At 45.3% G+C, this 15827-nt stretch overlaps 1 protein-coding gene and 1 pseudogene across 8 annotated transcripts in view; one reads left to right on the top strand and one right to left on the bottom strand.

Annotated features, from left to right (window-relative positions):
* The window catches only part of LOC147634673 (uncharacterized), a 94302-nt gene that overhangs the window by 21953 nt on the left and 56522 nt on the right, over window positions 1–15827 (top strand). For 7 of the 8 annotated variants that reach the window (XM_086803810.1, XM_086803808.1, XM_086803809.1 and 4 more), the window contains exons 2-3: window positions 14170–14424; window positions 14602–14726. In XM_086803810.1, coding sequence (XP_086659936.1) covers window positions 14170–14424; window positions 14602–14726 — 380 coding nt within the window. Of the gene's footprint in view, window positions 1–14169; window positions 14425–14588; window positions 14727–15827 lie in introns of all 8 variants that reach the window. The other variant, XM_086803811.1, reaches the window with a different exon arrangement.
* On the bottom strand, window positions 5825–6826 carry LOC147634674 (uncharacterized; annotated as a pseudogene).

Genomic DNA, 15827 nt, shown 5'->3' with positions numbered 1-15827 from the left:
CAACAAAGAAGGAAAGAACCTGACCAGTGTCATCCACCACCTGATGTATCTGACAAATTCCTTTTTGAGATAGAAAATATGCCTGACGAGGTGAACGGTCAACCAAAGTGGAAGAAAATACACGACTCCAATGCAAACTCTCTAGCCGCAGGGAATTGCTCATCAAAGATCGGGAACCATGCCATATCATATGTGAAGTAACTTCCTTCCAATCAATAATGAGAGAAGAAGTGAAAGGACATCCCGGAATGTGTCCTTCAAGTTTTCAACATATAAGATCCCAGTATGTGGGTTGCCAATGACCATAGAATGGCGTGACAATATGCCGACACAAATGGGACACCATGAGAGTCCAGGGCTGCTACTGATCCAACAAAACCGGCAAAAGCATAGCTTTCCTAGCCAAAACATGACGTCTCAAATCCAAAATATTCAGGCCTCCAAGGCGCTTAGGAGAGCATAACTTGTCCATGGATAACAATCTGAGGCCCTTTCCACGAGATGAAGTGCGCCAGAAATGCGCCAATATACTTGACATAAGGGACTTCAAGCGGGATTGAGACCAATATAGCAAAGGTAGATAAAACTGCACATAAGCTACAAGAATGCATTGCACAATTCTAAGACGCACATGAAGCGGCCAAGTGGACAACTTCCAATAATGTAACTTGGAGTGCAAGCGCTCGGCTACCCAATCCAATTTCCGTGTAGCCGATACAGTCCAACCCAGCGGATAACCCAAATGACGAACTATAATGTTCGGAGGAACAAGTTCGCCTGGCCAAAGCAGCTTATGCCAATCATACTCAGTCAGAGCCAATAGTTTGGATTTACGAAAATTCACTTTGAGGCCTGCTGCCAATCCAAACAAATGAAGAGTGTGCATAATTTGTTCCACATCATCTTGGTGATTGCGAGGCATAAAGAGAGAATCATCTGCATAAGCTTGCGCAATAAAATGTTTCCCAGAGGGTAATTTCAAGCCCTGCAATCTTCCAGACGAAGTCAAAGATTCCAAATACATAAGCAGGGGATGAGTAGCAATCGCATAAAGCAAAGCACTGAGAGGACAACCTTGCCTTACTGAACGTCCCAAATGCCAAGGATCTGTGAGAAAACCATCCAACAAACCGGCAGAGGTACTGTCAGCATACAAGAAATAAACCACAGAGGATAGCTTAGGCCCAAATCCCAGCCGAAGCATGGTATCTGCAATGTAATCCCAAAGAACAGTGTCAAATGCCTTTTCAATGTCAACCTGCATGACCAATACATCTTGTCGAGTGTATTTCGCATACTCCATGCCAATGATGACATTTGCTAGATTATCAGTAATTTGCCTTTGTGGAATGAAGCCATACTGAGATGGATGCAAACCATCATGCAAAAACCCTTTAAGTCTATTGACAAGCATTTTAGCCAGCAATTTATAAACCACAGGCATGAGCGTAATCGGCCTCCATTGCGAGAACTCTTCACAAAGTGCTTGCTTTGGAATCAACTTGAGCAAGCCTTCTTTCCAAGATGAAGGCAAAACCTGTTGCTCCCATGCCCTGTTTATCATTAACAATAGTGGCTGATCCAGGTAGTGCAAAAACGACAAGAAAAATTCTACAGTAAGGCCATCCCAACCGGGAGATTTCCAACGGCCCAAATCACACAAGCTGGCATACAATTCTGTCTCCGTGAAGGCGGCTTCCAAAAGTTGAGCCTGGTGCGCCGATAAAATCGGTGCAACTTGAGATAAAAACAAGCGACGAGCCTCTCGACCTTCCTACGTGAGAGAAGAGGCCTCAAAAATCTTGCCATAATGAGATTCCATGGCCCGTGCAAGCCCCACACGAGAGGTAGTCCAATCACCAGTCGGGAGTTTAATCCTCTTAATAGTTTGAGACTGCCTAGAAAGATGTAAATGACGAAAGAATTGTTTAGAAGTGCATCCTTTATCCGCTATAGCCTTTTGGCGAGCTCTAGTCTGCCACTTTGCCAATTTTCTCTCATCATTACGATGCAACAAAGCACGAGCAGAAAGCAACTCTGTCATCTGGATTTCAGTAAGAGATGAAGTGTTAGCCAGATGCATCAAACTTTGACAAGTGTCTTTGGCCTGTTGAACTTGCTCTCTGAAATGCGATAAATAGTGTCTGCCATAATCCTGGATCACACATTGAACCCGCATAACAAAACGAAACCATGCTGTGTCCATATCAACATGCATTTGAGAGATCAATGGCGAAATAATATCCACAATCAGATTGCGAAAAACCTCATGCTTAAGATAAGCATTATTGACATGCAGAAGTCTCTTTCTAGTTAATGAATCATTGGCAGAACATGAACCGAATTGTATTTTCAAGCATATCGGAGCATGATCCGAGAGACACAAGGAGTAATCAATCCACATATCACATACAAAATCATCATACTGCTGCATCTGAAAGAGATACCATCGGTCCAGACGAGCACGATACAATGATCGAGCGTTATGCTGAAATGTGAATCCTGGATCATTGGCTTGCAACAGAGGCCACAAATCCAAGGCATTACATGTGTGCTGAAAGAGATCCCAAGCTTGTCGTTCCACATGAAGCATGTGAGAATGTCCAGTAGTATTATCCACATGATTTGGAGCATTATTAAAATCGCCACAAAGAAATGCATTAGAACGCCAACAATAAGAGGAGATGGCATGCCACAAACGAGCCCTGTCAGTAGAGGCTGTGTATGCATACACACCACCAAACTCAAAAACTTCCCCATTGATAATACATTGAATGACCATCCATCTGCCAGCTGGATCATTGAATACCAACATGGGAAATAATTCATGGCGAACAAGCATCAGCACTCCAGAGTATCCAGCGGATCCTGCATAAGCTATCCAATATCCCGCAAAATAGGAAGTTTGTCCGGCAAAATTATGCTGATTATGCTCTTGAAGAACAACAATATCTGCTTTGCAAGTATGTACATAGTGCCAGATTAGCCTCCATTTATCCTGATTGCATAATCCGCGCACATTATATGAAATGCAATGTATAGAACTATGCATCTTAAATGGTATATACAGTGGGCGAGAAAACCAACAGAAAGCTTAAGAACTCGTGCCCATGGGCACATCCGCATCTGTCGCGGAAACATCAGCTGCCAAATCAAAACTCGAATGTGGAGGAAACAAGTGATGGCCTTCCGACGTTGAAGCAGTGCCCCCTGTAACTACTTCCTTATAGGATCGAACAACTTTATCCCAGGCCTGAGCCAAGGAAGAGTTATCATTACAAGGCAGTTTTTGCTGAGCAACATTCTTCAAGGGGGGCACATAATTGCGAGAAGATGGTAGAGTACTGTTAAAAGTAGTATCTCAAAGTGGGGTGGTAGTCGGCCATTTCACTTGTGAGGGTATATATACCCATGCCCACCCATTGTATTAATCATCTATTCATTGCTAATACACGTCAGACTTGTTCGCCAACCTCTCTCTGCGTCAACTTCTCTCTCCTTCTCTCTACGTGTGTATGAGTGTGGCTTCCGCATGCACTAACTCTGACATGGTATCAGAGCTTGAAGGCTTCTGATCCTTGGACACACACAAGGCACGAGGGAGGAGACGCGCGGCAGACTGCAAACCTGCGTTTCTTCTTGAAGCAGCCAAAGCACCCAAGGCCAGCAAAAGCTACGGAAAGTTGCTGTGCAAGGGGCAGCGAGGAGTCGGAGGGGAGCTCAGAATCGAAGGCGAGCTGGTGGCGCTGGACAAGGGATTTTCATTCGAGCTGGACGAGTTGCTGCGGGCGTCCGCCTACGTTCTTGGCAAGGGCGGCCTGGGGATCGTGTACAAGCTAGTGCTGGGCAGTGGGCTGACGGTGGCCGTTCGACGGCTGGGCGAAGGCTGGTGTTGATTGACACGGGCAGTATCAAGCCCCTGCACCACGTTCTGCTGGGCGTCGGGGTCTTCTCCTACCTCATCGCCCTTCCGCACGAGCGCCGACACCTCGCTCACCTTGAAGAGCAGGCCAAGCACGGCAAAGGCCACGGGCATTGATCCAATTCCAGGAGTCTCAACAAAGGCGGTGCCCAGCGCTCGAGACGGAAGTTCAAGCCATCGCCCGCGTCCGGCACCCTAACGTCGTCAGGCGGCAGAGCAAGAGGAGGCCAGTGGCACCGCTCGTGCAGCAGGAGTGCAGTCGCAAGAGAACCGCCGGCTGGGAGAAGAGAAGGCGAAGGGAGGAGACGTGTGTTATCGAAGACCGGGTCGACTGAGAAGAGGTGGACGGAGTTTTCGAGATGGGACTCCCGTGTTCGAGCAAGGATGACAAACTGAATGGAGACAATTATGCGCATTGGAACTTGATCATGAGGCTATGGTTTAGCAGAAAAGGCTTATGGGACATTGTTGATGGCTCGGAGGAACGTCCCCGAAGGGATAGCAATCGGTTCACACGTCTTCAGGAGGAGGAGTTTCTCAAATCTCTTGTGGATTGGGATGCTCACAATGCGAAGGCGATGTCGGCGATTGCAGAATCTCTCACCAAGGAAATTTCCCCTGCCATTCAGACTTTAAAGACTGCCAAGGAAATGTGGTCAAAGCTTGCAGGAATGTTTGATCGAGACTCAACAATGCGAGCAGTAACCCTTCTCGGCCAGTTGTTTTCCATCAAGTTTGAAACCGGGAAGGCAAAGGTTATCCATGATCAGTTATCGGCTATGAATAGTGCATTAACTAGTACCCAGTTAGCTGCCTTGGTTCTTACGAAGTTGCCTGAGGAGTATGAGATGGTCTCGAGGGCATTACGCTTACAAGTCACGAAGGAAAAGCTGGAATTTGATGATCTCAGCTCTTTTCTCATTGAGGAGGAAGCAGTGCTCATTTCCCAAGGAAAGATTCGGGTTCCGAAGGATGTAGAATCGGCACATGCTGCATCGGAATCTAATAAGAAGTCCAGGAGCCGTTGTTATAAGTGCGGAAAGCGAGGGCATTTGGCTCGGGATTGCAAATCCAAAGCTAAAGCTCAAGGCTCGACGAATGACAAAGGCAAAGGCAAAGCTGACGAGGATGACAGTGACAGTGATTCTAAGAGGGATGCTACGGCGTCTGCCGGTGTGGCGAGGACTACACTGGCACATGCTCCGGCATTCTAGCTTGGTGGATGGATGCTACCACGTGCTTCAGCCAGAGAGAGGCATGTGAGTGGCAGAGAGGGGCAGTCTGTGCTCCCGTTTTGGTGATTTGGACCCGTGTGTCGGAGTTCAAGGCACATGCATCTGGCAGGGAACAAGCTTGATAATCTATGGACGTGATGAGTTCGTAGTTCATTGGTAGCAGACTATGGATGGGATGAGTTCCTAGTTCATTGTCAGAGAATTTTGGGCATCATGTGTCGATAGTTCAATGTTCAGGAGATCTTTTGGACGTGTGTGTTCTCAGTTCAACGAATGGGGGATCATGAATGTGGAGTTGTCTGCAATTCATTATTCTATGTGGCAGCTAAAGCTCAAGATGGCATTCCTTGAGGAGACAGATTGTTTGGTGCATTTTCCGAGGTGTATTCGGTATCCGGCCAGTACTGAGGTGTCCATGGTTGCATCTACATCGACTTGGTTTCTTTTCTATGTCCACTATGAGCTACAGAGAGGGTGTTAAAAGTAGTATCTCAAAGTGGGGTGGTAGTCGGCCATTTCACTTGTGAGGGTATATATACCCATGCCCACCCATTGTATTAATCATCTATTCATTGCTAATACACGTCAGACTTGTTCGCCAACCTCTCTCTGCGTCAACTTCTCTCTCCTTCTCTCTACGTGTGTATGAGTGTGGCTTCCGCATGCACTAACTCTGACAAGTACGTGCTTTGACAGTTTTCTTGGGTACTATCCACGCCTGAGTAGCAGGAAGCTTCTCTTTGCCCTTGTCTTTGATGTTCGGGGAAGCAGGAACACTTGGCATTTGAGACTGCTTCCCTTTACCTTTATTTAGTCCAGTTGTTGATGTGGATGCAGAAGCACCTTTAGATTGTGCCTCAGGGGAAGACTTCGCTGGAGGAGGAGTCTGAGGGGTAGGGACAGCCGAAGGAGGGGGTTGTAGATTTGGTTCAGAACATTCAGATTGCATATGACCAAATTTGCCACAGCGAAAACAGGAATTGGCAAATTTCCCCCATTTAAGCTTGAATGGTCGCTTTCCGACCACTGTGTCCCCAGAATCAACGGTAATGCCCATAGGAGCAGGAAGATCAGTGTCCCATAGAATACAAAAACGATTTGTATTGGCATCCAACTTCGGGGGGCAAATCACTTTGCCCAATTGAGCAGCCAACAAAGGAAGAAAATGACGCCAAGTACGAGGAAAATCCACCACTTCAACCCAAACCGGGCACTTATGTCGAATAAGGCTCTGATAATCTTTAGTAAGAGCCCAGGGAAGAACATGAGTCATTTGCGTATTGAAGAAGAGGGGACCAACAAAGCATCTCTAGCTTCTATGTCTGCTAACAAGACCTCATAGAATCCTCTTGCTCCAAAATAAACACCCCGGACTGCTTGACGCTTAAGCAAGAAATCAACCCATTGTCCCACATCCTGTGCACTAGGCATCTTGCCCGGGAAAAAGAGAATCACTGCATTCAATGCATACTGCGCAACCGGATCCATGAGCTCCTGCACCGGAATACGCACTTCTGTGACTGGAGCAGGTCCTTCCCAAGCACATCTTGCTTCTTCAAAATCCTCATGCAAGCATTCCTTAATCAAAGACATGGCATCCAAATTGGAGGTGTTCATTGCTTTCCGACGCTTATAAATGGCCAGCTCAGGTGATTCCATCATGCACACCTTAAATTTTCTATAATCCCCAGAACTGCTGAAAGCCCTACTGCTGCTGCAGACAAGAATTTGCTGCGGTACCACTGGCCGAATCTGCTGCAAGCCCCAAATGAAGTAGAAACCCTAATGCTGCTGCAGACGAGGAAGTACTGCTGCTGTAGAACAGGAGTCGGGCTGGCTGACACACACACACACACACAAAAACATGCACACACACACAGTACGCACGCACGCGCGTGCAGACACAAACAGAGATGTACAACGCAGCACACACAGGGGCGAGTGAACACACTCAGCGGCACAGAGAAGACTCACGCTGTCGCTGGACAGATTCTTTCATGTGGTCGCCGGCTTTATCAGACAGGTAAGTGGCGAGCAGAGTCGAGCAGAGACGCAGGCGATTACAGTCGCAGGTTCGCAGGCGAACAGAGTCGCAGGCTCACAAGCGAGTAGATTCGCAGGCGAACAGGGTCGCAGACGAGCAGTAGAACAGGGTCGCAGGCGAGCGCACCACACACACAAGCTTTTTCGCAGGCGAACAGGGTCGCAGGATCGCAGGGTCGCAGGCGAGCGCAAACTCCACACCACACACACACACACACACCACACACACACACACACACACACACACACACACACACACACACACACACATACATAAATATATACACATATACATATATACATATATACATATATACATATATGTATATATGTACACACACACACGTCCCAATACTGTGCAAAATATCCAAAATGTCCACTCTTGTGAGTAATTTGTTTCACATCACATAAAAGATTGGGTGCCCAACTTATATGTATGAAACCTTTTAATACGAGATGGCCATTTTATTACTTGTCAGTGTAAACAACCATAAAAGAGTCTGTTTCAGTAGCATATGCCAAGCAAGGACCGTGTGAAACAACGAAGCCTTCTTTGAACCTAAGTTTAGTGAGTCTTTAGCAATCCTTTAAAACAGCATACATGAATCTGAAAAGAGATGTAGTAGAGACGGCACCAGATGGGGTCCCTTCCCCCCCCTCTCCCTCTCTCTGCAAGAAAGAGTATTGGCTTTATTTCTTCTTCTAGAGAATTGTATACAAGTTGAACTGCGCCCACAAGAGTGAGCGGACAAACTGACTGACTAACCGCCAAATGCAAGGACAAAGCGACCAAACGTTGGGCAGAACTGTGCATAAGCTATAGGCGATTGTGAAGCTATCTTCGAGAGAATACACCGGCCCAATACCGAGGGTTGGTGTGCTGAATACTCCTGAAGAGACTAAGCTTCTTTGCCTTGGGTTGAAAGCACAAGAGTGGCTGTAGGTATGCAAAGGCTGGAGCCTATGCACACATGCTTGACTTTGCTTGATAATCTTTGATTTTTATGTGCTGATTTTTGGGATTGAACATGTATTGTCTTTTTATATGGCTACAAGGTGCTGGTCGGCTGCTTGTAAGTTGTCCGCCTGCAGAAAAGCCCACGACTAGCATTTAATGTTGGTCGGCTTGCTACAAAACTGTGGTGGACAAGGTTTTGGGCTGTGGTCGGCTTGCTACAAAACCTTGTCCACCACAGTTTGGCTTGGCTGATTGCATGTTTGGCCTGGCCAATTGCATGTCTTGCCTGGCCGATGCTGCCAGGCCCACAAGGTCTGCCGACATGTCTTACGTGCATGGTTAGGGATGTTGGCTACCCCTTGCAAGGTTTGCCAATCTTTGGGGTTGCCTTGGGGCTGGCCTTAGGGCTGGGCCCTTCTATATGGAGTGCAACTAAATGCTTACAATGCATCCTACTGCTATGGCTGACATCTACATGCAACTTTATGATGGACACTTACTGAATTCTCCACAGTGGATTAAGAGGACTAGCCTAACATTGACCTCTATGGTTGGGAGACTGACCTACGTAGCTCGTGCCTGACATCCTGGATTGGGCTCACAAAGGGGTCACGACATACAACAAAATATCCTAGAAAGGTACTACTTCTGTACGTGATTCTTGCACTATTGATGAGCCAATTTGTCACCGTGTACCACAATGCATGGGTGCACATGACATTCCCTCTTGCTTAGCTTGGCAGCAAGTTCATAGCTTCGAGATAGTCCGCCAATAAGTGTGGATACTTGAGGAAGAATTCTTCATCTAGCCAAATGGCTCTATGAGTCCTTCGATCTTTGAACTTTGTATAAAATTGGCGAAGATGTTGTCCAGAGCCATGCTTCCAACGATGTTGAAAGATCTGCTCAGGCTCTATCACCTTTGCTTCATCAACCATTTCTGGCTACTGCTCTTTTGGAACATTCTGCAATGAAGGTCCAATATAAGGCTTTAACCAAGAGATGCGGAAGATATTGTGCATCGTCCGACTGTCTGGCAATCTGAGTTGCATGGTGACATCACTTATCTTCTTGATGATGGGAAAAGGACCAAAACTTCTGAATGACAACTTTGGACAGCACTTGGCCTCTTGCTTGAGTCTTTGCTTCATGATCCTTAAATATATCCATTCACCTTCTTTGAAAGTGACGTCTCTCCGTGACTTGTTTGCTTGTCTGGTGTAAGCCTCCTGATGTAACACGCGGAAGCTCTAGGGGTCTTTTTCAGCCCTAAACACTCCTAGAAACAATCTGATGCAAAATGCAGACATGAAGAGAGAGGAGAGAGAGAGAGAGATGCTGGAAATTCAGTATATTAATATGGTACAAAAAGGTACTCCTAATCTACAGCCCTTGGCTGCGTTCTTGGAAAAGGTGAACATCACCAAAATTTGATCCCTACTTGGACCCTAAGGACCCATCCCCATAAAGGAATGAATGAATAAAACTATGAGCACACTTTGCTATTTATAGTCTCTTAATCTTAATGGAGAGCTGGCCGATTGCTGTCGGCCAGCTGACTGGACAATAAATCATTGCTCTTGATGCGCCTGCAGCCGCTTGGGATTCAGCCGACAGCCCTTCTGGTCTTATCCGACAGCTCCGGTTCTGTTTCTGGTATAGCCGATAGGGGTCCAAGTCCATTCTCCTGTCCAACACTGCACCTTGTGCTCCAAGTCCTAGCTCTATCTGGTTCATACTCTTTACCTGGCTGCCTCTTCTGGACTAGCAGCTGAGAATGTCCATGGCATCTTTCATGATGACACCTGAGCTTTGGTAAGATGCTCCTTGATTGACTCAATGATGGTTGAAAAAGTTTCTGTCGTCTTGTTGGCTTCCAAGGAAGGAGAGATCATCCTCGTGAGAAGGTATGAAAATCTTCGACCAAAGGCTGCCTCGTACGGAGTTATGCCAACACTGGATGAGTGTGTCATTGAGAATCGCCTGTACCAACGGGAGATGAAGCTCCCACTTCGACTGCTAATCATGGCAGTACGCTTTAAGCACATCGAAAGCCAACTGATTGTAAATCTCGGTTTCACCATCGATCTGGGGATGGAATCCACTAGACAATTGCAATGTAGTATCAAAGTTGTCGAACAGAGCTCGCCAGAAGTGAGATGTAAACTTTGGATCCGATCTAAAGTAATGGTCCGTGGCAAACCACAAACTGGATACCAATGTCGAAGAAAAAGCCAGGCTATATCTTCTGCTGTGACAGTTTGCTTGCATGGTATAAGAATACAAAATTTTTGAATCCGTGAAACGGACCCTCAGGAACGGGCAATGGTTGAAGCAACCTTGCTTGTTTGGTATGAGGTACTTTCACTTTTTGACATATGGAACATGTAGAGACATAGTTGTACACATCCCTGCGCATCTTCGGTCAATAAAACTATCCTTCTTACTTCTCCGAGGCACCGTTGATCCCACGATGACCACCAACAAGTGATCATGGGCATCATGAAGGAGTGTCAGTCTTTTCTCCTTGAGAACACAGAGTGGACCCTTGTAAAAGAGCCAACCGTCCTGTATGGTATAATGACCCAATTCTGAATAAAGGGCCATACTATAAGGAGTTCCAAATTCTAGACAATCTATATGCTGTGTCTTCATACTGTCTAAATCTTTTCCTTGTATCTCCAACAGAGTGGTCTCTTGTACTGTCTGAATACTACCTTTGCGACTCAGAGTGTCTGCTACAGGGTTGTGCTTACCTGGTACATACTCAACCATTCTGCCAAACTGTTGGAACTGACTCCATTGGTGCTATCTATCGCTCCCACTGGGCACTTGGCATAGTTTGCAACCACTTCAAGGCCTGGTGGTTCACAGTAAATTTCCGTCCATAAAGAAAAGGTTTCCACTATTTCAAGGCTAGGATATCCCCTAGCAACTCTTTTGTCATAGACAGAATAATTTTTTTTGCATCATTTAACTTTTTGCTATAATACGCCATGGGTCTTCCTTCTTGTTGCAAAACTGCTCCTATGGCGAGATTACTGGCATTGGTAATCACCTCAAAGGGATCATCCCATGATGGACTGGTGCTTCGGAGGCCACCTTTTGCAGAGCAAAGAACGCCTCCAAAGCCTTACCTATGATGGAAACTTTCTGTCTTTGGAGCTTGATGCCATGGTGGATGGGAGAGTGGTTTTTCCCGATCTCAGCTTTACCATCCATAGGATGCCCTCACCCTATCACGTCCCAAGCTTTGATACCGATGTAGCATGCACCGAGCGAGGACCATGTGATACAACGAAGCCTTCTCTAAACCCGAGTTTAGTGAGTCTTTAGCAATCCTTTAAAACAGCATACATGAATCTGAAAAGAGATGCAATAGAGACGATACCAGATGGGGTCCCGAATTAACCATTGAAAGCCCCCCTCCTCCCCTTTCTTTGCAAACAGGAGTATTTGCTTTATTTCTTTTGGAGAACTGTAGACAAGCTGAACTGCGTCCACAAAGCTGAGCGAACAAACTGACTGACTGACCGCCAAACACAAGGACAAAGCAACCAAACGTTGGGCAGACGTGTGCATAAGCTATAGGTGACTGTGAAGCTATCTTCAAGAGTATACACCGCCCCGAGACTGAGGGTTGGTGTGCTGAATACTCTTGAAGAGACTGAGCTTCTTTGCCTTGGGCTGAAAGCACAAGAGTGGCTGTAGGTATGCAAAGGCTGGCGCCTATGCACACATGCTTGACTTTGCTTGATAATCTCTGATTTTATCTACTGATTTGAACAGGTCTTGCCTTTTTATATGGCTACAAGGTGCTGGTTGGCTGCCTGTAAGCTGTCGGCCTATAGAAAGCCCACGACTAGCATTTAATGCTGGTCGGCTTGCTTGGGCTGGTCGGTTTGCTGGTCAGGTTGCTACAGAATGTGGCCAACTGCTGCCCAGGCCCACAAGGGCTACCGACATGTCTTATGTGCATGGCTAGGGGTGTTGGCTACCCCTTGCAAGGTTTTCCCATCTTTGGGGCTGCCTTGGGGCTGGCCTTCTACATGGAGTGCAACTAAATGCTTACAATGCATCCTACTGCTATGGTTGACATCTACATGCACCTATATGATGGACACTTGCTGAATTCTCCACAGTGGGTTAAGAGGACTCGCCTGACAGACACTGACCTCTATGGTTGGGAGATTGACCTACGTAGCTCGTGCTTGACATGTCTTGGACTGGGCTCACAAAGGGGCCACAACATACGACAAAATATCCTAAAAAGGTACTACTTCTATACATGATTCTTGCACTGTTGATGAGCCAGTTTGTCACCATGTACCACAGTGCATAGGTGCACGTGACACACATCCTTCCCCAACTCTTTGGGAACTACCGAGCATGCTTCCCATGTGCAAGACCAAGCATAGGTTAATGTCACGCCATAATTTGATTCTGGGTGCTTGGTTCTTGTATTGGATAATCCCTCATTCCCAAAGCTTGTCCTTTCCAAATATTTAGGCGTCTTGGAGTCCACTAGACTCCTTGCACACTAGGAAATGTCCATGATGGTGACAAAAAGCTTCGTAATTCATGTACCGATTTTAGCTCAAGGATCCTTTATGGCTCTGATCTTCGTGGGATCCATGTGTACGACATCCTTGGACATGATGTGTCCAAAGTAGTGAATCTTTGACACACAGAATTCACTCTTCTTGCCATTAATGGAGAGCTTGTGCTTATGAGTTTTTTAAATACAATGGACAAGTACCTTCGGTGTTCCTCGTGATTCTTGGAGAAAACCAAGATATTATCAAAGAAAGTGCCTTTGAATTTTCGATGGTTTTGGAACGTCATACATCATTCTACTGAATGTGGTTGGCACATTCGTGAGTCCAAAAGGCATCATGAGAATAGTTGTCTTGAAAGCGGTCTTATAAATGTCCTAAAGGCTGAGATACGAGGCGTATTTGATGGCACCCACTCCAATCCCTCTATAACAAGCAGATCTTGAGATCTCATCCAATATATCATCAATTTTTGCTATGGGAAATTGATTCTTGAAGGTTTATATTGTTAAGAGCTTGATAATGAACACACATACAATATGCGTTATCATTCTCATGGACTAGCGATACCGGTGGAGTAATATGGAGAAGAGCTCGGCTAGATGAGTTCCATCACAAGAAGCTCATTCACTTGGCTCATAATTTTCTCTTATTGCTTGCGCTCACATGATGGTAAGCAGGTCTATTCGGAGGGGAACCGCCAAGTATCAAGTAAATATGATGATCTTCAGGTCTTTCAGGTGGTAAATCACCTAGAAGAATCTATGATGAGAAGCCTTGTATTAAATAAGAAAATCCAATCTATTTTGAGTTAATGAATCCACATACACATTATCATGTTCAATATCATCACGTACAAAAGCCAAGATGAACAATGAGGCTTTTTCATTGCTTTTTGAATTTGAATAATTTACAATTGGGATAGTATCCCTTGAAGTATTTGCATCTATTGCGTTCTTTCTACCCTTATGCATAAAGGTAATCTTCTTAGTCTTGTAGCTTTTGCGAGGGTCAAGGCAAGCATGCCAAGGCATACCAAGCAAAACATCACATCCTTACAATGGTGCAATGAGAAATCCAAATATCTGAGAATGTGAATGCACAATTTTCCAATCATGGAGTGACTCCTCTTGTGCAAAGTTAGACCATGCATGTATCTCTGGAATTGCTTTTTATATTCATATTAAATCTACTAAATATATTGGCCTGTTTCTTTCTCCACCTTTGCGTGTTAATCAACAATATATTCTGAGTTTTATGAGCTTAATCTTGTGTACGTGCAGTGTTGTATATCATGTATCTAAAGTCTGCATTGTTTTAAGCACATGCTTGTACGTTTATGTAAACATACCATGGGCTCAGGCCTTTCTCTTGAAGGATCGCTGAGGTAAACTTAAGCACACTTACTCATTTGACATGCTTTTTTAACATGTTTGTTTTGGGCAATTTTTTTAGGATGATATTCGAAGGGAAGCCCAAACTATGAGTTTGATCAGCCATCCGAATGTGGTCAAGGCTTACTGCTCTTTTGTGGTAGAGCAGACCCTGTGGGTTGTGATGCCTTTCATGGCAGGTGGCTCTTGCTTGCACATAATGAAAGCTGCATTTCCCGAAGGCTTTGAAGAACCTATCATTGCTTCCTTCTTAAAAGAGACATTGAAGGCTTTGGAGTATCTTCATCACCAAGGTCACATACATAGAGATGTGAAGGTTAACTTTTTCTACCCTCTAAACTATGCATACTTTTTACTACTCGTCTTAATCACTACTACGTTAATAAAAAGTTTTAATTGGTGAAATATAGGTATCCTAGTTAAAATAGCCTGCTGATTCTCCCTTAAAATGCTTTAACTTTTCTTACTCTTTCTTTTTAGTTCTTTATTTCAGGCAGGAAACATTCTTGTTGATGGGAATGGTGCCATCAAGCTGGGAGACTTTGGGGTCTCTGCCTGTATGTTTGATACTGGTGATAGGCAACGGTCCAGGAGCACTTTTGTGGGAACCCCATGCTGGTGCTTTTCTAGTCCTCTTTCGCATTGCACTTTTTATCTACATTTATTTACTTTTTGTGCTGTTGGGTAGTGTTTCAAGCGTTTTGGGAACAAAACAACAGATTAAAGCCTTCCTCTGTAAATATGTGAACGGTTATCACCATAGGAGTATTTATCCTGAACATTGGCATGCAAAATGTAAAAAAATCAAACAACCGACTATTTGACAAAAGAAGCTGAAATTGGTTGACTAAAGAAGCTAGATATAAGGGCAGCGTGATACAAGTGCACATAGAGTAGTGAGAGGAGACCTGTAAAATCCCATGTAGCAAACACACCATGCTATCTTCAGACAGTTCAAAAGTGGAAGGTTGTATAGACATCGTTAATATGTTTTGTCTGCTGTCAAGTTACACTGTTGGGTTTTTTGGGTATGCATATTTACATCCAGTTGCAGATTTTTTGGCCTGCCTTTGTAGAAAGGTAGATGTCGTGTACACCCCGTGTTTGGGTGAAAGATGACTTGATAGTAAAAGTATGTACAAGTTTTAGTTTAGTGATGTGTATTGTGCCTTTTGTCAGCCCCAGTCCATTTATTAGTTAGCCAGTTGCCATCAGGCTAGGCCAAGGTAAGTTCAGGCAGTTGTACATTCGCAAACGTTGCACAGTTTTGTAACCCATGTGAAGTTGAGGTGTGTACAGATGTCCAGGCAGCTTACTAGACCTCAAGCCGGGCGTTGGACATCAAGGAGCAGTTGGGCAGGTTGGGCAGAAGACCAGCCAGGCCCTCCAGCAGAAGGGAGCATATTTTACCCTATAAAATGACCCAGCCTCTTGTCACGTGTCGTACACGGTGCAAGAAACATGTACAGAAGTAGTACCTTTTTAGGATATTTTGTCGTATGCTGTGACCCCTTTGTGAGCCCCAATCCGGGACATGTCAGGCACGAGCTACGTAGGTTACTCTCCCAGCCATAGAGGTCTGTCAGGTCAGTCCTCTTAACCCACTTTGGAGAATTTAGTAAGTAGTCCTCATGTAGATGTCAGCCTAGGAGTAGAATGCATGAGAAGCATTATAGCTGCATCCATGTAGTAGGGGCCAGCCCTAAGGCCAGCCTCAAG

This window comes from Cibotium barometz, chromosome 10 (assembly GCF_041138505.1).
Source record: "Cibotium barometz isolate CiBa-2024 chromosome 10, ASM4113850v1, whole genome shotgun sequence".
Classification (NCBI taxonomy): domain Eukaryota; kingdom Viridiplantae; phylum Streptophyta; class Polypodiopsida; order Cyatheales; family Cibotiaceae; genus Cibotium; species Cibotium barometz.
This window is presented reverse-complemented; position numbering and strand designations above follow the sequence as displayed.